At 41.6% G+C, this 26,240-nt stretch overlaps 1 protein-coding gene across 1 annotated transcript in view; it reads right to left on the minus strand.

The window, feature by feature from the left end:
• LOC140467209 (AT-rich interactive domain-containing protein 2-like) overlaps positions 1-26,240 on the minus strand; it is a 257,492-nt gene that overhangs the window by 68,991 nt on the left and 162,261 nt on the right. Inside the window, exons 7-8 of the mRNA XM_072563419.1 lie at positions 6,801-6,870; positions 1,027-1,274 (exon numbers count right to left, since the gene is read on the minus strand). Of these exons, the coding sequence (XP_072419520.1) occupies positions 1,027-1,274; positions 6,801-6,870 (318 nt within the window). The remainder of the gene's footprint in view (positions 1-1,026; positions 1,275-6,800; positions 6,871-26,240) is intronic.

The following is a 26,240-nucleotide window of genomic DNA, read 5'->3' on the forward strand; positions in this document are numbered from 1 at the left end:
GGACACATGCCATATCGCGCAACAAGTCCAAGTATATAAAAAAAAATTATTTTACACATAGAATGGAAATTTACAGATTAAAATGTCCAAAGAATGTCCTTTGACTTCTCTAGCTCATGCAGGAAAATTTCAATGCACAAGCCCAATTAGCAGGCTAAGTATATTTACAGACTTGCATAGTGGTAACTAAACTTAAAGGAAGACCTGTAGAATATCAGAATTGACCTTCACACCTCTATAGCTCTGTACATCTCAGAATTAGCCAGCTGAACTATTAATCATACTAGCTAAAACACCTTTAAGTGTGATTTATCCAACAGCTACCTACACCTGAGCTTATACAAATGAAACCATTTGAACCTCCCATAAGAATGTTTGCAGGAGCATAGGAAATCATCATTGTCACAAGCTGACGTGAGAAAAAAAGCAACATTTTGCTACTGAATTAGCTAAAACGAAACTCCTTTTCACAAATTTGCATATTTTGATGATGTTACCCCTTCTATACAGAATTAGACTCAATTGCCATGTCTTGATGTAAATTACCTGATCTTCCTTGTACAAATTTAGAAGTCTGAAACTGTGAGTATTTTGTGTGCCACACCTTTCAAACTAAAATAATTATAACTAGAAGTCGCTCTTAAATAAAATTGATGTGCATATCTCTGAATCCGAGCCCAGCCAGGAGATTGAAGCAATTTCCTCACCTCTCTCTCACACTTAACAGTTATGGGTGAAGTCTAGCTGTGGATTGTGTTGAGCAGTTAATAATGCAAACAAATAGTTAAAGATCACCTACTTGGATGAAGAAAGCAAATAAGTGACAGTGACTCGGTAAAAACCTTTATTATTGCTGTTTCAAGTATATGTTCAGCTTGAATGATCTACAATTTTGTTGTGTGGTACAGATAATCTGAGAAAATCAAGTTTTCTTCAGTTTCATACAATAAGAGATGTCCACATTTTACAAAGCCAAGACATTCAACAATGAATAACTTGATTCACTAATTGAATTCATTAACTTACCTCTGCCATAACATTTCCCAGTGTGTCCAGCCCCATTTGCTTAAGTGAGACGTGTCTATTGTGAGCACACAACAGCAGAAAGCGCAGGCACGTTCGGTTAGCTAGCAGCTTGGCATTTCCTTCTTCCAAGGACAGATTGTGGATAATAACAGCTATCTGCAGGACCCTTTGCCCTTCCAGGTCATCAATGCCCAATTTCTGTGGAGGGTGGAACAAGACAGAGTCCCATCGATCATCGCTAGCAGCTTCTAGGGTGGAGGGGCAAAGGTTGAAACAAAATTATTAAACTCAGTCATAGCAGTATCGGGGCAGCTGTCTCTCCATTATCGATGGTCTAATATTTAGCAGTTCTACTATCTGTTAAGTAGCTAAATGAACATGAAGTGTTAATTCTGGAAAAGAAATTCAGCTTTATTATTGATCATAACCACAATAATAAAGAGTGTAGATCATTGAACATTCACGCCTATCAAGCAAGATGAATAAGACTGTCAGACGTTGGAGCAGAAACAGGCTAGTCAGCTGTCATAGATGCTCTGCCATTCCATGAGATCATTCTCAGTGTCACTTTCCTGCCTTTGCACTCTTAAAACAAGATTCCTTTATTGGTTAAAAATCTCAGCTTTGAAAACATTTAAGGGTCCAGTTGTGACTGCTTCCTGGAGTAAAAAGAACCACAGATTGTGCCATCTGAGAGAAGAAATTCCTCCTCATGTGCCTTAAATGTGCAACCTGTGTTTACTGTTTCAGTTTTTCATTTTTATGTATAATTTCCAAGTTAAAAATATTATATGAATTGCAGACTACACCAATAAACTACTCCAAGGTAAGCTTCAGAGAAACAGTTCTAATTTCCTTCTTTGCAGTAAAGACATGCATCTCTACCTTTGATGTAAAGATGATACAGAGCTTTGGGAACAGAGAAGAGCCGTGGGATTCATTTTGTATTTTGCAGCAAATAATTCCAAAGGATAAAAGCTGTTCTTTTTAAGCATCTACAAATTTAATTCCATACCAGAAAAAGTGTAAAAAATAAATTTTTAAAATAAAAATCTGGACTATTTTTGGTCTCAACTTTATTATATGCTTTCATTTTTTGCTCTTGTAAATGATTTTCCAATATTATTTTTGTAAAAAGACCACAGTTGCATGTTGAACTACATTCAATTAGATAGCATCAGCATTACAGCTAAAACAGCACTTCAGTCCAGTCCAAACTCCTTGTAAAATCTCACCATCAGACGTCATACTAAAAACAATGAAAGCAGTATTTCAACATGGCATATCATAGAATGTTGGATTTTGGATGAATAATTTGTACGGTAGCAGTTTAACTGTGTGAATTACAGGGATTATCACAGAATGGCTAGGAGATTTCCAGTAAGGAGGAGATCTCAGATGCCTCCTTGTAGATTTAACATGAGTAATACAGGATGTGCTTGTCCTTCCAGGGAAAAAAAAAGATGTATGTAATACAAAACTACACACATGAATTAAGAGCAGAAAGCAGCCAATCAGCCCCTCTAAGCCCTGCTATTCAAGATGATCATGGTTGATCTGACTATTCCTCATACCTGCTGGCTACCCAATAACTTCACCCCTTTCTCATCAAAAATCTATCAGCAAACACCTTTAAAATATTAAAAGTCAATGTTTCCACTTACTTTTGAGGAACAAAGGTCCAAAGAATCACCATTCTTTGAGAAAATAATTGTCATCTTAACGAGAAGTTATTTTTCAAAAATAAATGACCTCAAAAGTGAACTAGTTCATCAGTTCTGATCTACCCCACTGACCAACTGAACATGTGCTACTTGCACAATGGGGTGTTATTGTGCTGGTGCCTTTTGAACTTCATGTACACAGTTCAGCACAATTACTTCTGTACTGCTACCAGCATTCTGAAATCCACACAGCAGGATTTATTTTGATGAACTGGCACCAGTACCATTAACATATTAATGATTTACTTCTTAAAAAAAGCACATGCACTATCTGGCTTCAAAACCCGCCCAAGATTGAATAAAATCAGTCTACAAAAAACAAAATTTTATGAAATGCTAATCAGCTTTTCAATTTGTATCCACTTTTGTTTTAAAAAACATAATACTGTATCAAAAGAACTACTAATTTGCCTTTGGAAAATTGGACGCAAGACTACCTTAACAGTTACCTTATGACAGTTCTAACATGATGATTAAACTTAAGAGCATAAAATCAATTTTTAAAATCATGGCCCTCTTTAATCTTGATGAGGAGGTGCCAGTGTTGGACTGGGGTGAACGAAGTTAAAAAATCACACAACACCAGGTTATAGTCCAACAGGTTTAATTGGAAGCACTAGCTTTCGGAGCGCTGTTTCTTCATCAGGTAGCTAGTGGGCCAGAATCAAAAGAGACAAATTATAGCACAAGATCATAGTGTCATGCAAATGATATGTTATATTGAACAAATCTAGACTGCTGTTAAGTCTTTCATCTTTAAGAATGGGTTGCAGGTTTCGGTTCATTAAATCCCAGAACCACTTTCAAGTCACATTCCTGAGATAACTTAAGGCTTTATTAAAAAAAAAAGTGAACTCTCACCTCAGACAATGCATTAAGGTGAGGTTAGAGTCTGTCTGTATTCCAATCTCAAGTCAGGAATTTATAAAATGTCACATGGATTGACTGCCTGCAGATTGTGCGCTTTTTGAGCAAAATAGAATATATTGCAAATACACATTTACCCCATAGACCTTTGTGTGCGCGCGCATGCATGTGGGGGGGGGGGGGGGGGGGGGGGGAGAGAAGAGAGAACGTGCGAGACACAGAACGAGACAGATATCATTAGCGACTGCATGCAGTTGGTAGAGAGCATGCGTGAGTGTGACGGAGTATAAGCCATCTAATCTCTTTTACAGAAAGCCAGGAAATTTTTAAAGAGTTACATTCTGCCAGTAGTTGGAGATACAATATTACATTAGCCAATTTAACACGTGCCATATAATTCACTAGGGGGAGGGACCTTGTTGTTTCTAAGGATAGAATGAAACAGGCTGTTACACTTGAACAGGTTGATGTCAAGGAGAAGCATGTGCTGGAAATTTTGAAAAACATGAGGATAGATAAGTCTTCCAGGCCAGACGGGATATACCCAAGGTTACTATGGGAGGCGAGGGAAGAGATTGCTGTGCCTTTGGTGATGATCTTTGTGTCCTCACTGCCCACTGGAGTAGTACCAGATGGTTGGAGGGTGGCAAGTGTTATTCCCTTGTTCAAGGAAGGAATTAGGGATAACCCTGGGAATTACAAATCAGTCAGTCTTGCGTTGGTGGTGGGCAAATCATTGGAGATGATTCTGAGAGGTAGGATTTATCATTATTTGGAAAAGCATAGCTTGATTAGAGATAGTCAGCATGGCTTTGAGGGGCAGGTCATGCCTCATGTGCCTTATTGAATTCTTTGAGGACGTGATAAAACATGTTAATGAAGGTAGAGCAGTAGATGTGGTGTACATGAGTTTTAGCGAGGTGTTTGATAAGGTTCCCCATGGTAGGCTCATTCAGAAAGTAAAAGGCATGGTGTACAGGGAAATTTTGCTAGCCCATACAAGACAGAGGGTGGTAGTAGATGGAAAGCATTCAGCCTGGAGCTCGGGGACCAGTGGTGTTCTGCAGGGATCAGTGCTAGGACCTCTGCTCTTTGTGATTTTTATAAATGACTTGGATGAGGAAATGGAAGGGTGGGTTAGTAGGTTTGCCGATGTCATGCAGGTGGTGGACTTGTGGATAGTGTGGAAAGCTGTTGTGGTTTGCAACAGCACACTGACGGAATGCAGACCTGGGCTGAGAAGTGGCAAATGGAGATCCACCTGGAAAAGTGTGAAGTAACTAATTTTGGAAGGTTGAATTTGAATGCAGAATACAGGGTTAAAGGCGCCATTCTTGGCAGCTTCGAAGAAGAGGGACCTCGGGGGTCCACATCCATAGGTCTCTCAAGGTTCTGCCCAAGTTGATAGGGTTGTTAAGAAGGCATATGGTGTGTTGGCTTTCATAAGCAGGGGGATTTAGTTTAAGAGCCGCAAGGTTATGCTGCGGCTCTATAATGCCCTGATTAGACCACACTTGCAATACTGTGTTCAGTTCTGGTCGTCTCGTTACAGGATGGATCTGGAGAGGGTGCAGAGGAGATTTAGGAAGATGCTGCCTGGATTGGAGGGCATGTCTTATGAATAAAGATTGAGGGAGCTAAGGCTTTTCAATTTGAGCGAACAAAAACGAGAGATGACTTGATAGATGTTTACAAAATGATGAGGCATAGACAGAACGGATAGCCAGAGACTTTTTCCCAGGGCAGAAATGGTTCTTGTGAGTGGGCATAACTAAGGTGATTGGAGGAAAATTTAAGGTAGTTGTCAGAGGTTGGTTCTTTACACAGAGTGATGGGTGCGTGGAATGCACTACCAACTGTGGTAGTAGAGTCAGATACATTCGGGACATTTAAGCAACTCTTGGATAGGTACATGGATGAGAGTAAATGTAGGGTATGTTGGTTAGTCTGATCTTAGAGTAAGATAAAAGGTCGTCACATCATTGAGGGGAGAGGTGCCTGTACTGTTCTATGTTCTAATTAGAACATCGTTGAGATCAAAGCCTTCCCATGAAATCAAATCTAATGTCCACCTCATTCTCTTGTTTCCCCTCCCAATATTTCAGAATAAGCATTTATTCTTGGGTTGACAGAGTGGTGCTGGAAAAGCACAGCAGGTCAGGCAGCATCCGAGGAGCAGCAGAATCTACGCTTCGGGCACAAGCCCTTCATCAGGAATAAGGCTTTTGAGCTAAGGGGGTGGAGAGATAAATGGGAGGGGGTGGGGAGGGAGATGGCAGAGAGTGCCCTAGATAGATGAAGGTGGGGGTAGTAGTGATAGGGTGGAGTGGGTAGGTAGGACAGGTCGTGAGTGTAGCGCCAAGTTGGAAGGCTTGATTTGGGATAAGGTGGGGGAGGGGAAATGAAGAAACTGGTGAAATCCACAGTGATCCCATGTGGTTGAAGGGTCCCAATGTGGAGGATAAGGAGTTTTTCCTCCAGGCGTTGGGTGGTTAGGGTTTGGCGATGGGTTCTTTCTTCTTGGGTTGTCTGCCAGGATCTAACCAGAGTACCACAATCTTTACCATGGGTTAGGCAAGGGACAGGTCCCAAATTCACTCCAATCAAGGACTGAATGTCACCGTTTGCACAAATCTGATCCATCTTGGCTGCCCAGTCAACTCAGCCAAATGGTCCCCTAAGGAGTCAGAATCTCTGTGGCATGTTAAAATCTGGAGCCATTGATAGGGATGAATGAGGCTCCAATTATTTCCTTCATGTGGGTAGATTCGGAATCTCTCCCACTCACCCATTCCATTTGTATAATTCCAAAACATATATTACCAACAATATAACTGTTCCCAAAAAACCCCCCAAACCTTCTGAGAATCACCTTTCTACGCCATCAAAATCCATTACTATGCAATTTTCTTTCTAAAAACAATGACTATACCATGAGGCTCTCCATTATTGACCAAGATAGTAAGCTGATGCTGGTTGAGATTCCTTCAAAGTTGTAAACAATAAAACCAGCAGCACAAGAGAGGCAGATGAACTGGTGAAGGGTCGAAACATTCAGTGGTGGTCAAGACGGAAAACTTAAAAGAAACAAACTTCTAACTGGAAAATCAGCAATCTCCACAGCAGTTGAATTTTCATGCCTGTGCTGGCTCTTGCTGCTCCTGCTCAGTAATTTTGTCTTACCTTTAGATTTTTGACTTTTGTCTCCAATAAGCTCTCGTACTTCATGGTCGTCAACGGTCTCTTTCCAAAACTGTTAACAATATTAAGTGTGTTTTAAAGTTTAGAATTATTGTGCAGAATCAAATCAGAAAAAACATTACAACCATTTACCTTTACAAATTCTGTACACTACCCTCATTTATTTTTATCCTTGCATTTCATAAATGTTTGAGTTTTAAATTAAGAATTACAGCATATTATAAGATCTGAAATTCAGACAAATTTCAGCTTTGCAGAAATAAAATTACAACAGATACTGTTAAGCTTCTTTACACATGTTGCATATGTATAGACTTTTCAAGAACAGATGACCTAATAAACATTCATTGAAGTCAACTTCATTATGTTTGTCACAAAGACTGAGGCCAAACAATAAAACCTCAAGATTTTGAAACACAAAGTTTATGGTAAAGAACTGCACTTTAGACAAATTAGGTTAGATTAGATTACTTACAGTGTGGAAACAGGCCCTTCGGCCCAACAAGTCCACACCGCCCCGCCGAAGCGTAACCCACCCATACCCCTACATCTACATCTACCCCTTACCTAATACTACGGGCAATTTAGCATGGCCAATTCACCTGACCTGCACATCCTTGGACTGTGGGAGGAAACCGGAGTACCCGGAGGAAACCCACGCAGACACGGGGAGAACGTGCAAACTCCACACAGTCAGTCGCCTGAGGCGGGAATTGAACCCGGGTCTCCGGCGCTGCGAGGCAGCAGTGCTAACCACTGTGCCACCGTACCGCCCAAATGTACAAAATGGAAATGTAATTAATGGAACAGAATTACATTTTTTGGAAAGATACCCAATAAAGTAAATCGACAAACCTAAGAGTAGGATTAGGGCATTCAGCCACCTGTTATTCTAGATTCCCACATTATCCACATCTCTATCAATATCCATTAATCACCTTGGACATGAACTTTCTTAATACCTTAACTCCCACAACCATCACTGGGAGAGGATTCCAAAAATTCACCATCCTCCGAATGAAGACTTTCCTCCTCATCTCATTACTGAATGACTTGCTCTTTATTCGGAGATTGTGTCCCTGATTCTAGGTTACCTGATCGGGGAAAACATCCTTCTTACACTGACTTTTGTCTATCTCTTCAAGCATTTTTAAGTTTCTATGAGTTTGCCTCCCACCTTTCTAAACTCTGAAGAAATCAGGCACAGTCTCCTCAAAAGGACAGTCCCAACATCCCAGGAATCAATCTGGTGGACCTTTTTTGCGCTCCATCTCTGGGAAGTGCACTGACCATGTCCCTACCCATAGGGGTCTCTCTCTATCCCTGTTGTGTCCCTCATGCCTCAGCCCCTCCCCACAGCTGAGAGCAAGAAACTCAACAATCAATCCCTTCATTATGCAGATCAGAGGGCTTTGCTTGCTATCCCAGGAGGCTTTTCTTCAATCACTCCATTCTTTTGGAGCTTGAAACCCCTCTAAAAATCTGCAGTGATAGCCAGTGTCAGTGTTATGATCTGTTCCACATGTCTGAGTGATGGTAAGGGCTCCCTCCTGAGAATAACTACCTCTTCCTGGAGGACTATGTCAATTGAGGCAAGCAGTCACTAGAAACATCTGCTTGCTATTGCCCCATAAGATCAAATACCCAGCGAACTTCTTCAGTCTGTGAGGAAACCATAAGAGTGCCAGCATCCAACGCATTTACAGCTTCTACAATGAATGTAAAAGACAGTGCAGGTATATCCTCCCTTAGGCAAGGGGACCAAAATTGCACAGAACTTCAGGCATGATTTAATCTCATTTTATACTGGTAAAGCAAGGCTTCTTTCCTCCTGCACCCAAATTCGAGATAAAGGCTAACATACCGCTTCCATTCCAAATTACTTGCTGCACCTGCATGCTAGCTTTCAGTGACTTATGAACAAGTATATCTACTTTCCTTTTGAATACAACCTCTTACCATTGTTGTTGTATTCTGCATCTTCATTCCTCTACATCTCTCTATTCCATCTGCTGTGCTATTGCTCACTGAGTAAAATTCCCAAGTTTTGTATTTACAAACTTCAAAATATTACAATTGATCCTCTCATCCAAATCATTGATATAAATTGTAAAAGGCTAGGCTCCAAATACAGATTCCTGTGATACCCCATTAGTCACATCCTGCTAGCCTTACTCCTACTCTGCTTTTTGCTGGTTAACCAATCCTCAATCCATGCTAGTATATTAATTCCTATTTCATGCATTGTAAATTGTCTTCATTTGTCGAATATTTTTAATAAAGGTTTCTAGAAAATCAAAATACACCACATCTACTGGTTCCCTTGAATTGAGTCTACAAGTAACATGCTCAAAAACTCTCAAACATGCTTTTCCCCTTCATAAATCAAAGCTTACCCTGCCCAATCAGAATGATTTTCTAAATACCCTGCATCCAGTAGCTATTCTTCCTAATAATTTCTACTATTTTCTTTAGCACTAAGGCTTCAAGTTTGTCGTTTATCAGTTTCTCTCCAATTCCTCTGAAACCGTGAGGTTACACTTTCAATCTTCCAATTTCAGGCATCACTGCAAAATTCATTACTAATCAGTTAAATAATTTTAAAAAAGGGCAATAGGATATTGTGTGTTGTCCAGAGAGATTACACTCAGGCTTTACAATATACTGGCCAGACTAAACCAAACTCAAGTCTGATCATCTTACCACAAAGATTGATGTATTAGAAAGGGAATAAATTTAACAGCAAGGTTGTCTATAGAAGGGAATGAGCTACGAAAAGAGGTTATAACAACTTAAACTACAGTTTAAAACATAGAAAGTAGAAAGAAGAGTAGGCCATTGGGCCCTTCAAGCCTGCTTCACCATTTATCCCACTCAGGACCCTATCCCATACTCTTTGATCCTTTTCATTCTAAGAACGATATCTAACTCCTCTGGAAAACATTCAATTGTGTTGGCCTCAACTGCACTCTGAGACACAGGTTCACCACACTTTGGGTGAAGAAATTACCCCCAATATCAGTCTATCCCCATAACTTTAGACTATGATCCCTAGTTCTGGTATCCCCAGTAATCGGGAACATCCTTCCAGCACTTACCCGGTTAGAATTTTATAGGTTTCTAGGAGATCCCCTCCCTACCCCATTCTTCTAAACTCCAGTGAATATCACCCGAACTGATTCGATCTCTCTTCATACGTCAATCTCTGCAGTTTCGCCATTTCAGGAATCAGTCTGGTAAACTTTTGTTGCACTCCCTTCATAGCCAGAACACCATTCCTCACGTGAGGCAGCAAAACATCACACAATACTCTTGGTGTAATCTCACCAAGGCCCTGTATAATTCAGCATGATACCTCTGCTCCTGAACTCGCATCATCTTTGTGTGAAAGCCAACATACCAGGTGCCTTCTTTACCACCCACTACATGTGCATGATTACTCTGAGTGACTGGTGTACAAGAACATCCAGGTTTCATTGCATCACCCCCTTTCAAAGTTATTGATATCCTGATAATAATCCACCTTCCTGCTTTAGCTACCAAAGTCAATAATGTCACCATTTACCCAGCTTATATTTCAACTGCCATGCATTTGCCCACTCACAACTTGTCCTAATCACAATGAAGCATCTCTTCATCCTCCTCACTAATAACTTCCCGATCAGATTTGTGCCATCTGTAAACTTGGAAGATGTTATATTTAGCAGAAAGTGAGGACTGCAGACGCTCGAGAGTCAGAGTGGCACTAGAAAAGCACAGCGTGTCAGGCAGCATGCGAGGAGCAGGAGTGCCGACGTTTCAGGTATAGGCCCTTTTAGGAATGGGGGGGGGGGGGGGAAAGGGCCTCTACCACTTCCTCTGGCAGCTTATTCCATAATGCACCACAGTGTGTGAAAAAGTTGCCCCTTAGGTCTCTTTTATAACTTTCCCCTCTCACCCTAAACATATGTCCTCTAGTTCTAGACTCTGCCACCCAAGGGAAAATACTTGGTCTATTGATCATATCCGTGCCCCTCGTGATTTTATAAACCTCAATAAGGTCACCCCTCAGCCTCCGACGCTCCAGGGAAAACAGCCCTCGCCTATTCAGCCTCTCTCAATAGTTCAAACCCTCCAACCCTGACAATAATCTTGGAAATCCTTTCTGAACCCTTTCAAGTTGCACAACATCGTTCTGATAGGAAGGAAACCAGAATTGCATGCAATATTCCAAAAGTAACGTAACCAATGTCCTGTATATTCTGATCAATAAAGGAAAGCATACCAAATGCCTTCTTCACTATCCTATCTACCTGCGACATGACTTTCAAAAGAACTATGAACCTGCACTCCAAGGTGACTTTGCTTAGCAACACCCCGCAGGATCTTACCATGAAGTGTATAAGTCTAGCTCTGATTTGCATTTCCAAAATGCAGCACCTCATATTTATCTAAATTAAATTCCATCTGCCACTCGTTGTACTCTGACATAACCTTGTTTGCTGTCCACTACATCTCCAATTTTGCTAAATGAGGTGACAAAACATCACGTGTGAACATGGTGCCTCTTTTAATCTAGCTTTTTGTACTTTGGAGTCAATACGTTCATTATTATGTATTATTAATAAAACTCAAATCACACCAAAGGAAGCAAACGTGTCAATGCTTTGACTCACCCTCCACCCCCTGTTAGCTCACCATCCTGCATGGTGGACACTGTTTCTTCTTCAGGAGAAGACTCTTGCTACCCTGATTTCTGTGGTACCCCACTAGTCATTGCCTGTCACTCAAAAATGATCTGTATATTGTTGCTTTTTGTTTCTGGTCTGCCACCAGTTTTCTATCCATGTCAGTAGACTACCACAAGTCTCATATACTTTCATTTTACGTACTAAACTCTTATATGGGACCTTAGATAATGTCTTCTGAAAGTCAAATAAACTGGCTCCCCCGATCAACACGACTAGTTAGATCCACAAAAAAAGTCAATAAATTTGGCAAAAATGGAGGCAGAGAGAAATGGGAGGAGAATGGTTAAGGGAATCATACTGAGATACATTAAAATTATGTAGAGTTAACATGGAATATAATTTTTATATTACTTCAAAAGATGAAGTAGGCCAGAAGATAATGTCAGAAATGTAAATAAATGAGAGCTCATTTCAGAATAAATGAAGAAAATGCTGACAAAAAGAATCAGAAGATTGAAGCTTTTAGCTTCCAAAAAATCAACTACTGTCAGATATTATTTTACTTGTTGTGGGACTCTGGGAAAAGATGGGAAATACAATGATTTAACTTTTTCCCTATTAAAAAGATCCTGCAAGACAGATTGCAATAAAACCTGTTTTAATTCACAAGACTTCAGCAATGCCAACTGGCATTTACCATCTGACCCTAAGTGACCTTGAGAAGTTGATGTTGAGGAATCATTTTGAACCACTGCAATCCATGTTGAGAATGTATAAAGGGTATGAGCAGATAGGGAAATAGTTACGTTTTCAGTTTTGTGAAACAAGAGGTTCAGCTGAGCATGACTGAGATCAGCTAAGAACTTGCAGTTAACAATGGGTTGCTGGAAGCAAGAGAAAATGGGTTAACAAGGTGGAAAAGCATTCATTATGTAGAGCCATTTAACAATATCGAAAGCATTCATTATGTAAGGTTAGTTTAACAAAGTGATAAGTATTCATTATGTGAAGCCAATTAAGGTTAAGAACATTCATTGTGGAACAGCAGATGGCTTAATCTCTACTATTGGCACTTGCTTATTGTAATTGTCATCCAATCAATACATACGTTGCTTTATCTGGATGTTCCCCCCTGTAAACTGCTGTTCAAGTGAGAAGACCATGAACTCATGTCTATGTGCACATGGACGATTGTTCTCTTCCCCCTCCAGGGCGCAGAATAAAGATGAAGGAAGTAAAGCCACACTGCGCCTCTACGCGTTTTGCTTCGACTGTGGGGGGATCGAGACGACAATGTAATATAGTCTGGGAGGGAGTTGCTGTCAGGGAGTTTCAGAATTCTGATGATGTGTCACTTAGAGATGTACAGCACGGAAACAGGCCCTTCAGTCCAATTTGTCCATGCCAACCAGATATCCCAATCCAATCTAGTCCCACCTGCCAGCATCTGGCCCATTTCCCTCTAAACCCTTCCTATTCATATACCCATCCAGATGCCTTTTAAATGTTGCAATTATACGAGTCTCCACCACATCCTCTGTCAGGATGGTCTACACCTGAACCTGAGGGGCACCAGTATCCTTGGGGGGAGGTTTGCTAGTGCTCTTGGGGGGGGGGGGGGGTTTAAACTAACTCTGCAGGGGCATGGGAACCTAGACTGTAGCTTTAGGGTGCAGGACGTGGAGTGTAGGGAGGTTAGGAACATGGCATCAATCTCAAAGGAGGGTGACTGTAAACAGGAAAGTGGCTTGAAGTGTGTATACTTCAATGCAAGAAGTATATGAAATAAGGTAGGTGAACTTGCAGTGTGGGTTGGTACCTGGGATTTCGATGTTGTGGCTATTACGGAGACATGGGTAGAACAGGGACAGGATTGGCTGTTGCAGGTTCCAGGGTTTAAATGTTTTAGTACGGTCAGAGGTGGGGGTAAAAGAGGGGGAGGTGTGGCATTGCTTGTCAAAGATGGTATTACAGCGGTGGAAAGGACGATGGATGAAGACTCGCCATCTGAGGTAGTTTGGGCTGAGGTTAGAATAGGAAAAGTGAGGTCACCCTGTTCGGAGTCTTTTCCAGGCCTCCTAATAGTCCTAGAAACATAGAAGAAAGGATTGCGAGGATGATTCAGGAGAAGAGTGAAAGTAATAGGGTGGTTGTTATGGGGGACTTTAACTTTCCAGATATTGACTGGGAAAGCTATAGCTTGAGTTCGTTAGATGGGTCGGTGTTTGTCTAATGTGTGGAGGAGGGTTTCCTGACACAATATGTAGACAGACCAACAAGAGGTGAGGCCATACTGGATTTGGTTCTGGGTAACGAACCAGGCCAGGTGTTAGAATTGGAGGTAGGTGAGCACTTTGGGGACAGTGACCACAATTCAATGACTTTTACTCTAGTGATGGAGAGGGATAAGTGTGCATTGCAGGGCAAGAGTGAAAGCTGGGGGCCGGGAAATTATGATGCGGTGAGGCACGACTTAGGATGCATGGCTTGGAAAAGTAGGCTTCAAGGCAAGGGCGCAATTGATATGTAGAGCTTGTTCAAGGAGCGACTATTAAGTGTCCTTGATAAGTATGTACCTGTCAGGCAGGGAGGAAAGGGTCGTTTGAGGGAGCCGTGGTTTAATAAGGAATTGGAATCCCTTGTTAAAGTGAAGAGGGCGACCTATGTAAAGATGAGGCGTGAAGGTTCAATTGGGGCGATTGAGTGTTATAAGGTAGCCAGGAAGGATCTGAAGAGAGAGCTAAGAGCAGCAAGGAGGGGACATGAAAAGTCCTTAGTTGGTAGGATTAGGGAAAATCCAAAGGCTTTCTATAGGTATGTCAGGAATAAAAGAATGACTAGGGTAGGAATAGGTCCAGTCAAGGATAGTAGTGGGAAGTTGCGTGTGGAAGCTGAAGAGATTGGGGAGACACTGAATAAATACTTTTCATCAGTATTCACTCAGGAACAGGGCATTGTTGCCGATGTGAATACTGAGTCACAATTAATTAGAATGGATGGCTTTGAGGCATGTAGGGAAGAGGTGTTGGAAATTCTGGAAAGGGTGAAAATAGATAAGTCCCCTGGGCCCGATGGCATTTATCCTATGATGCTCTGGGAAGCAAGGGAGGAGATTGCAGAGCCATTGGCCTTGATTTTTATGTCCTCGTAGTCTACAGGAATAGTGCCAGAAGACTGGAGGATAGCAAATGTGGTTCCCTTATTCAAGAAGGGGAGTAGGGATAACCCTAGTAACAATAGGCCGGTGAGCCTCACTTCTGTTGTGGGCAAAGTCTTAGAGAGAATTGTAAGGGATAGGATTTATGAACATCTGGATAGGAATAATGTGATCAAGGATAGTCAGCATGGTTTTGTGAAGGGCAGATCGTACCTCACAAACCTTATTGAATTCTTTGTGAAGGTGACTAAGGAGATGGACGAGGGTAAAGCAGTAGATGTAGTGCATATGGATTTTAGTAAAGCGTTTGATAAGGTTCCCCATGGTAGGCTACTGCAAAAAATTAGAGGTATGGCATTTAGGGTGAGTTGGAGGTTTGGATTAGGAATTGGCTGGCTGGAAGAAGACAGAGGGTAGTAGTTGATGGTAAAGGTTCATCTTGGAGTGCAGTTACTAGCGGTGTTCCGCAAGGATGTTTTGGGACCATTGCTGTTTGTCATTTTTATAAATGCCCTGGAGGAGGGGCTAGAAGGTTGGGTGAGCAAGTTTGTGGATGATACGAAAGTCGGTAGAGTTGTTGACAGCGAGGAAGGATGTGTCAGGTTACAGCGGGATATAGATAAGCTGCAGAGCTGGGCAGAAAGGTGGCAAATGGAGTTCAATGTGGGTAAGTGTGAGGTGATTCACTTTGGTATGAGTAACAAAAAGATGGGGTACTGGGCTAATGGTCAGATACTTGGTAGTGTGGATGAGCAGAGGGATCTTGGTGTCCGTGTACATAGATCTCTGAAAGTTGCCACCCAGGTAAATAGTGCGGTGAAGGCGGCATATGGCGTACTGGCTTTTATTGGTAGAGGAATTGAATTCCGGAGTCCTGAGGTCATGTTGCAGTTGTAGAAGACTCTGGTGTGGCCGCATCTGGAATATTGTGTGCAGTTTTGGTCGCCATACTATAGGAAGGATGTGGAGGCACTGGAACGGGTGCAGAGGAGGTTTACCAGGATGTTGCCTGGTATGATAGGAAGATCGTATGAGGAAAGGCTGAGGCACTTGGGGCTGTTTTCATTGGAGAAAAGAAGGTTTAGGGGTGACTTGATAGAGGTGTCCAAGATGATTAGGGGTTTAGATAGGGTTGACCATGAGAACCTTTTTCCACGTATGGAGTCAGCTATTATGAGGGGGCATAGCTTTAAATTAAGGGGTGGTAGGTATAGGACAGATGTTAGGGGTAGATTCTTTGCTCAGCGAGTCGTGAGTTCATGGAGTGCTCTGCCAGTAGCAGTGGTGGACTCTCCCTCTTTATGGGCATTTAAACGGGCATTTGATAGGCATATGGAGGATAGTGTAGGTTAGGTGAGCTTGAATCGACGCAACATCAAGGGCCAAAGGGCCTGTACTGCGCTGTATTTTTCTATGTTCTAGCTCATTCCATACACGTACCACCCTCCACGTGAAAAGGTTGCCCCTAACGTCCCTTTTATATCTTTCCCCTCTCACCATAAACCTATGCCCTCTAGTTCTGGACTCCCCCACTTCAGGTGAAAGACTGTCTATTTATCCCATCCATGCCCCTCATGATTTTATAAACCTCTATAAAGGTCACCCCTCAGCCTCCAACGCTCCAGGGAAAACAGCCCCAGCCTATTCTGCCTCCTTCTAGCTCAAATCCTCCAACCCTGGCAACATCCTTGTAAATCCTTTCTGAACCCTTTCAAGTTTCACAACATCCTTCCAAAACAAAGGAGACTAGAATTGCATCCAATATTCCAACAGTGGTCTAGCCAATGTCGCAACATGACCTCCCAACTCCTGTACTCAATACTCTGACCAATAAAGGAAAGCATACCAAACGCCTTCTTCACTATCCTACCTACCTGTGACTCCACTTTGAAGGAGCTATGAACCTGCACTCCAAGGTCTCTTTGTTCAGCAACACTCCCTAGGACCTTATACACTTAATCGTAAGTCCTGCTAAGATTTGCTTTCCCAAAATGCGAAGGTAAACTGGCCAAGAATATAAAGGAGGATAGTAAAAGCTTTTTTAGGTATGGTTAGGACAAAAATGGTTAGGACAAAAATTGGGCCCTTGAAGACAGAAACAGGGGAATATATTACTGGGAACAAAGAAATGGCAGAGGAATTAAATGGGTACTTCAGATCTGTGTTCACTGGGGAAGACACAAGCAATCTCCCTGAGGTAACAGTGGCTGAAGGACCTGAACTTAAGGGAATTTATATTTGCCAGGATTTGGTGTTGGAGAGACTGTTAGGTCTGAAGGTTGATAAGTCTCCGGGACCTGATGGCCTGCATCCCAGGGTACTGAAGGAGGTGGCTCGGGAAATCGTGGACGCGCTGGTGATTATTTTCCAGAGTTCAATAGAATTGGGGTCGGTTCCTGAGGATTGGAGGGCGGCTAATGTTGTGCCACTTTTTAAGAAGGGTGGGCGGGAGAAAGCAGGAAATTATAGACCAGTTAGTCTGACCTCAGTGGTGTGAAAGATGCTGGAGTCTATTATAAAGGATGAAATTACGGCACATCTGGATAATAGTAACAGGATAGGACAGAGTCAGCATAGATTTATGAAGGGGAAATCATGCTTGACTAATCTTCTGGAATTTTTTGAGGATGTAACTCGGAAGATGGACGAGGGAGATCCAGTGGATGTAGTGTACCTGGACTTTCAGAAAGCTTTTGATAAAGTCCCACACAAGAGGTTAGTGAGTAAAATTAGGGCGCACGGTATTAGGGGCAAAGTACTAGATTGGATAGAGAATTGGTTGGCTAATAGGAAACAAAGGGTAGTGATTAACGGCTCCATTTCGGAATGGCAGGCAGTGACCAGTGGGGTACCGCAGGGATCCGTGCTGGGACCGCAGCTTTTTACAATATATGTAAATGATATAGAAGATGGTATCAGCAATAACATTAGCAAATTTGCTGATGATACAAAGCTGGGTGGTAGGGTGAAATGTGATGAGGATGTTAGGAGATTACAGGGTGACCTGGACAAGTTGGGTGAGTGGGCAGATGCAGTTTAATGTGGATGAATGTATGGTTATCCACTTTGGTGGCAAGAACAGGAAGGCAGATTACTACCTCAAATGGTATCAAATTAGGTAAAGGGGCTGTTCAGAGAGATCTGGGTGTTCTTGTCCACCAGTCAATGAAGGCAAGCATGCAGGTACAGCAGGTCGTGAAGAAGGCTAATAGCATGCTGGCCTTCATAACAAGAGGGATTGAGTATAGAAGCAAAGAGGTGCTTCTGCAGCTGTACAGGGCCCTGGTGAGACCACACCTGGAGTACTGTGTACAGTTCTGGTCTCCAAATTTGAGGAAAGACATTCTGGCTATTGAGGGAGTGCAGCGTAGGTTCACGAGGTCAATTCCTGGAATGGCAGGATTGCCTTACACGGAAAGACTGGAGCGACTGGGCTTGTATACCCTTGAGTTTAGAAGACTGAGAGGGGATCTGATTGAAACGTATAGGATTATGAAAGGATTGGACACTCTGGCAGGAGGAAACATATTTCCGCTGATGGGGGAGTGCCGAACCAGAGGACACAACTTAAAAATACGGGGTAGACCATTTAGGACAGAGATGAGGAGAAACTACTTCACCCAGAGAGTGGTGGCTGTGTGGAATGCTCTGCCCCAGAGGGCAGTGGAGGCCCAGTCTCTGGATTCATTTAAGAAAGAATTGGATAGAGCTCTTAAAGATAGTGGAATCAAGGGTTATGGAGATAAGGCTGGAATAGGATACTGATTGGGAATGATCAGCCATGATCATATTGAATGGCGGTGCAGGCTCGAAGGGCTGAATGGCCTACTCCTGCATCTATTGTCTATCTCACATTTATCTAAATTAAACTCCACCTGCCTCTTCTCAGCCCATTGGCCCATCTGATCAAGATCCCATTGTAATCAGAGGTAAGCTTCTTTGCTATCCACTACATCTCCAAGTTTGTTGTCATCTGCAAACTTACTAACTATACCTTTTATGCTCACATCCAAATCATTTATATAAATCATGAAAAATCAAGGACCCAGCACAGATCCTTGTGGCACTTGACTGGTCACAGGCCTCCAGTCTGAAAAACAACCCTCTACCACCACCCTCTGTCTTCTACCTTTGAGCCAGTTCTGTATCCAAATGGCTAGTTCTCCCTGTATTCCGTGAGATCTAACCTTGCTAACCAGGCTTCCATGGGGAACCCTGTTGAATGCCTTACTGAAGTCCATATAGGTCACCTCTACTGCTTTGCCCTCATCAATCCTCTTTGTTACTGCTTCGAAAAACTCAATCAAGTTTGTGAGACATGATTTCCCATGCACAAAACCATGTTGACTATCCCTAATGAGTCTTTGCCTTTCCAAATACATGCACATCCTGTCCCTCGGGATTCCCTCCAACAACTTGCCCATCACCAACAGCAAGCTCACTGGTCTATAGTTCCCTGGTTTGTCTTTACCTCCTTTCTTAAACAATGGCACTATGTTCGCCAACCTCCAGTCTTCTGGCACCTCACCTGTGACTATCGATGATACAAATTTCTCAGCACGAGGCTCAGCAATCACTTTGCTAGCTTCCCACAGAGTTTTAGACGTTCCAAGATATTCAGCACTTCCTCCTCTGTAATATGGACATTTTTCAAGATGTTACCATCTATTTCCCTACATTCTATATCTTCCATGTCCTTTTCTACAGTAAATACTGATGCAAAATACTTGTTTAGTATCTTCCCCATCTCTGAGGAACATTGATAAATGTTGATAACGTTCACCCCATACCTCAGCTGGTAATGGCAAGATTGCAGAGCTTTAAGTTATCATTTAGTTGTGTTTAAAGTAAGCTGCTTCCATTGTTTAGTAAACATGTAGCCCTAGCTTCACTAGACTGGTGTCACAACTTTAGATACTCCTGTTGTCTCTCTTGCTTTCCCTCCTCACTTAAAACAGAAGTGATCCCTTAACCTGATTGCAATGATAAAGTGAGGAATATGCCAGGCCACAAAGTAACACACCACTGTGGAACACAATTCTGCTGATGACTTGCAGCACAACATGGTAGGTATAACTGTTCTCAATCTAATTCATGTACCTCACATCATGACTGGTTTCCTTATTGTAATGGCTTGACTGCCTTCACAAAAGGCTATGTGATTCTTTGAAATGTGACAGAGAATCTATAACAAAGTTCAGTAGCTTGTACACTGCTTTAATTTTATCAACACAGGTTTTGATTCTACTCCCCCCCCCCCCCCCCCCCCTAGTCTGGCAACTACATCCTTCAGAACTTAGCCAGCACAGTCAATAAACTGTGCCCTTTCTATCCTCAATGCTGCTTTCAAGTGGCTTTCAATACAGAGGTGCACGGATTGCTGTGTATTGTTCTCCCTAAGCGGATCAATCAGGAGATTTCTTTGCTCATAATGCCATTAGGTTTCTTGTGATCTGCAGTCAATGAAGACTCGCAAGGTTACTCCCTTGTGATTGTATACCACTTTGCTGTCACCTCTAGTGGATCTGTTCTGTTGTTTAGTTAGGAACAATGACAAAGAATGGGGTGCTGGATGAAAGATAGGAGTCTATGTCAGGATAGTTGAATCTGTGGGGACAGCTCTTTCGACATTGTCAACAAGTCTTAAGGTGTTAACAAGCAGGACTTTATAGCATCAACTGGGCTGGATATACCTCACATGGCTGAATCTGTTGTCAGATGCTGGCAGTCTGTATGACTTTGGTATATTTTCTAGACTTTTTTTGTAGTGGTTTCATACAACTGAGTAGCTTGCCCTGGGCAATTAAGAGTCTTTAAAGTCTGAGGCCACAGGTAGATTGGTTAAGGATGACAGATTTCTTTCCGTAAAGGACAAATTAAATTTGTGTCACAGGTAGACGGTGGTTAAGAAAACATTTAGCACGCATGCCTTAATCGTTCAGATCTTTGAGTATAGGAGTTGGGATGTTCGCGTAGAGAATGCACAGGACATTGGAGAGGCCTCTTCAGGAGTTCTGTGTACGGTTCTGATCACCCCTGCTATAGGAAGGATATTAAATTGGAGAGGATGCAGGAAAGATTTACCAGGATGTTGCCAGAACTGGAAGGTTTGAGTTTTAAGGACAGGCTGAGATCTTTAGCACTGAAGCATAGGAGGTTGAGGGGTGGCCGTGGAAAGGTTTTTAAAATCATGAGGGGCATAGATAAGACGAATGACAAGAGAGTCTTTTTCCTCGGATGGGAAGAGTTCAAAACTAGGGGGCATATTTTTAAGACAAAGTCAGAAAGTTTTAAAAAGAATATGAGGGGCAACTTTGTTTTAAAACAGATTTGTTCATTTGTGGAATGAGATGCCAGAGAAAGTAGTGGATGCAGATATAGTTACATTTCAAAGGCATATTGATCTGTACATGAATAGAAAACATTTGGACGGATACGGGCCAAATGCAGGCAAATGGGAGTTTAGTTTCAGAACATGCTTGGCATGGACTAGTTGGACCGAGGGGTCTGTTGCCATGCTGTATGACTCTGTCACAATAATGAAAGAGATGAACTTTTACAATGTTCTGGTCGACTCACAGTCACCATTACTGAATCCAGCTTTACATTCCAGACATAATTAACTGCATTTAAAATCCCTAGCTGTCTTGACGGAGTCATTAGTCCACACCTCAGGTGAACAAGTCCAGTAAAATAACTATGCTACAATTTTGCTGTCATTTATCAGGTGAAACACACATCTAAGCAGGCATTAAGTGATAATTTATTTCAACTTTACATAATATACACACTGTTGATATCTTTAGCCTGGTACAAAATGGGTTTACCAGATTATAAATTATAGATATACAGTATTTCAATGAAATTTTCCAAAAGTATCTGCGCTATTGAGTTTCAGTGGAACTTCACATATCTATAATATGAGGAAATAGTCGTCACCAGTGAACATTCTTCTCCCCACTGAAGCCATTAAATGAACTCATTTACAGTTCAGGCTAGCATTATCAATCAACAGACCTACCATTGCTCACCAGACTAAAGAGAGCCAGTCAGAACAATAACAATGAATAAATGTGAGCACCAAAAGCAGTCTTCATCTACCTTTGCACAATTCAAACTTAGATTCCACACACCAAATGAGTAGTATTTTCACATTTAAAATGATCTCCATTGAAATGGGACAACAATAATAAAGATGAATACTGCATGAATAATCAAGATTCTATTACAGCAAAGATTAATTGCAAGATCTATTTCAGGTGCACAAAAACATTTTTAAGCAACTTCCACACCCCAACCACAATCTACGAAATACCTTGTTGGTGGTATAATAAAATTCCATGCTCCCTTAAATACTTTTCTACATGTTTGTTCATTTGCTTTTTAAACTCATCCTTGTTGGCTACCTTTTCAATTGCCAAGTCATTGAAATGATTTGTCCTTTATGCTTGATTTTCTCTCATTTTGATCCTAATGATCCATTCAATTATAACTTTTACCTCAGAATTTCATCTGCAATGTTTCTTTAAATCCAGTTTTTCAATTTAGGAAACTGCATTGTCTATTGTTAATCCCTGTATCCTCTACTGATATTGCAATTCCGTATGAAATCTAAAGTGCTATTTTACAGGAATTAATGGAAGCTTAGAAGAGCAACTACAAATAGAAATTATTACTGAGCATTGCATCTGTTTTACTAACAATTACCAACAGCATTTTTTTTCTTACTTTGTCCCAGTAATCTGGGATAGTTACCAGTGGTTTACATAATTCAGAATCACATCAACAATAATAGCTTATTTACCTGGAGTGGCAGGTTCATCTGCTTATCATTAAGGCTCTTCTTTCTCTGTATTAGCTGTCTTTGGGGTCCACAGATACTTTTAATCAATCAATCTGTTCACACGTCATGATACACCTCTTGAACATGTGGAACTTGAACTCAGGCTTTCTAAACCAGAGACATGACACTACCAGTGTGTCACAACAGTCGCTGAAACTGCTACCATATTCATTGCTTTGTTTGATGTTGGCCCTCAGTATTATAGGTATTACTAAATCAACCTGTTCAGACATATGATATATCTGTGACAGGTGACACTTGAATCTGGATCTTCAGGCCCAGAGGTAGGGGCACAATCACTGCTCCATAAAGAGTCTTAAGCCTCGCGCACCTGATATTCTGAGGCAGGTCCCCTTCCAAGTACCAAGTCTGCTCAGCTTCCAGGATTAGATGACGTCAAGAATTTTCAGACTAAAATGGCCATAGGCCTTGCGAATTTATTGATTTTATTACCAAAAGGTAGCACTGATGCTAAGATTAAAGTAAACACTAGTGAGTTTTGAGAAGATTTGTAACTCAGGTTGACATGCTGGATATAAGTTTGCTCGCTGAGCTGGAAAGTTCATTTTCAGAAGTTTCATCACCATACTAGGTAACATGATCAGTGAGTCTCCAGTGAAGCACTGATGCTAGTGACCAGCTTTCTATTTATGCGTTTAGGTTTTCTTCGGTTGGTGTTGTCATTTCCTGTGGTGACACCATTTCCCATGGTGACCTTATTTCCTGTGGTGACGTCATTTCTTGTTCTTTTTCTCAGAGGGTGGTAAATGTGGGGGTCCAAGTCGATGTGTCTGTTGGTAGAGTTCCAGTTGGAATGTCATGCTCCGAGGAATTCTCATGTGTGTCGCTGTTTAGCTTGCCCGAGGATGGATGTTTTGTCCCAGTCGAAGTGGTGTTCTTCCTCATCTGTATGCAAGGATACTAGTGAGAGAGGGTCATGTCTTTTTGTGGCTAGTTGATGTTCATGTATCCTGGTGGCTAGTTTTCTGCCTGTTTGTCCAATGTAGTGCTTGTTACAGTTCTTGCAAGGTATTTTGTAAATGACATTAGTTTTGTTTGTCATCTGTATAGGGTCTTTCAAGTTCATAAGCTGCTGTTTTAGTGTGTTGGTGGGTTGTGGGCTACCATGATGCCAAGAGGCCTGAGTAGTCTGGCAGGCATTTCTGAGATGTCTTTGCTGTAGGGGAGAATGACTAGGGTTTCTGGACATGTTTTGTCTGCTTGTTTGGGTTGGTTGCTGAGAAATCAGTGAACTGTGTTCATTGGGAACCCGTTCTTTTTGAATAGGTGATTTTCCTTGGTGCTGCGGTGTGTGGTGGCTCATTGAAATAATGTGTAATGCATTACGACAACAAACTGCCATTCCAAGATGTCTCAGTACAGCGAACAGCCAATGGGGAAATTCAAACCAACATCTACAGTAAAACAACACAGACTGACCAAATATTGAACTACAGAAACAATCATCCAAACAGCCACAAATGAAGCTGCATTAGAATATTATTCCAACATGTCACTGCATACTGCAGCACAGAGGAACTATGAACAGCAGAGGACAATCACCTGTACAGTGTATTCAAAAAGAACAGGTACCCAATGAACACAATCTTAAATAGTTCTCATTAACAAATCCAAACAAGCAGACATACGCGACCCGAGCCACTCTCCTCCATTAAAGACGTCTCAGAAATGCCTGCCAGACTACTCCGATCTCTTGACATCATGGTAGCCCACAAACCCACCAACATATTAAAACAGCAGCTAAAAGACCTCATACAGACAATAAACAAAACTAATGTCATTTACAAAATCCCATGCATGAACTGTAACAAACACTATATTGGACAAACAGGTAGAAAACTAGCCACTAGGATACACAAACATCAACTAGCCATAAAAAGACATGATCCACTCTCATGAAGTATCCTTGCATACAGATGGGAAGGACACCACTTCGACTGGGCCAACACATCCATCTGAGGGCAAGCCAAACAGAAACACACACGAGGACTGCTAGAAGCATGGCATTCCTAACAAATACATTGACTTAGACCCCATTTACCACCCTCTAAGAACAGGAACTGACATTACCACAGGAACTGACATTATCAACCCAAGAAAACCTAAACACAAACAGAAAGCGGGTCGCTAACACCAGTGCTTCACCAGAGGCTCACTGATGTTACCTAATAAAGTAAACATGTCAATCTTGCATAATACATTAATAGTTAGCCATGAATGGCACTTTCCCTGCCTTATTCTGATTGACAACAGTTTTTATTTCATGGATGCGAATGCTGATGGTAAGGTCAAACATCTGTGCTCATTTCTAATTGCCCTCAAATTGATGATGTGCTGTTTTCTTGAACCACTGTTGTGTCTGTAGGTAAAGCCAAGGTGCTGTTCAGGAGTGAGTTTCAGGATTTGTTTCAGTAAGTGAACCAACAGTGGTAGAACTCCATGTTAGGTTGCTGTGTGACTTGGAGGGGAACTTTCAGATGGTGATATTCCCATGTATCTGTTGCCCTTGTCATTGTGTGGGGTAGAGGATGGCAGGTTTGGAATGTAACGTTGAAGAGACTTGACGGGTTGGTGCAGTACATCATGTAGCTGATACATACTTCTGCCACTGCACATCAGTGGTTAAGGTAATGAATGTTGAACATGGTGAATGGGGTGCCAATCCAAGCTGTCTGCTTTATCCTAGATGGAGTCATGTTTCTTGAGTGCTGTTGGAGATGTACCCACCCAAGGAAGTGAAATATTGATTGTGAACAGACTTTGGGAGTTAAGTGGTAAGTTCTTCACTGCAGAATTTTAGCCTTTGAACTGCTCTTGTGGCCACAGTATGCTGGTTCAGTTCAGTTTCTGGTCAAATATCTCAAATATTAATCTAAGTGCTCCTGGCCAGTGACAAAGCTAACCAAATACATGACCACATGCAAGAGTGGCAAATACATCAGCTGTTCAATTAATTGGTTCCTGCTGGCCTGCAATTACCTTTCCCAGCACTGCAGAAACCGATGCTTTCCTTTGCTAGTGTATACATTATACATTTACACTAACTTTTCACGTGTTTAATTTCGCAGCTGCATTCAGAATCAAATATTTTCTTCCCTCCTGCCTGTGTGCTTCCCACTTTCACACTTCTGTTTCAAAGTCAAAACAATGTAATGGAGATGACACATTTTTGATGAACCCTTTTATTAATAATAGTTATAATTAACTCTCAAAATGCCAACTGGTTTGGAGAAATGACAGAATCAACAATATAGATAAAATTAAATCTGAAGTGCAAAAAAACATGATTAATAGCCAAAAACCTTTTTTGAAAGGATAGCTATATAGAGACATTTGAGCTCTTCCCATTTCAGACAGCTCATGCCACGATTAAGTACAGGACAGCAAAATGCAGGATAAAATTCCTAGATCCCAAAATTTAAGGGCATATCCTACAGCAGCAGTATGGAATTTCTTCCCTTACTCCAACATTTTCCATAGCAGTCATCTTGTGGTCTTTACAAAAGAGATTGTCAAATAGGACATTTTGTGATGCTTACAAGGGACTGCTGAGAGATTTTTCAACACCTTTCACAGAAGCCACACAGCCAGAGAATACTTGCAACTTTTCACTCTGATCTGGATTTGAACTCAAGTTTCAGAGATGAAAGGTAAGTGGGTTAACCTTGGAGCCAAGTTCTTCCCAAAACCAGAATAATAGAGTCTTCTAGCACAGAAACTGACCCTTCAGT

Source organism: Chiloscyllium punctatum, chromosome 45 (assembly GCF_047496795.1).
Source record: "Chiloscyllium punctatum isolate Juve2018m chromosome 45, sChiPun1.3, whole genome shotgun sequence".
In the NCBI taxonomy this organism is placed as follows: domain Eukaryota; kingdom Metazoa; phylum Chordata; class Chondrichthyes; order Orectolobiformes; family Hemiscylliidae; genus Chiloscyllium; species Chiloscyllium punctatum.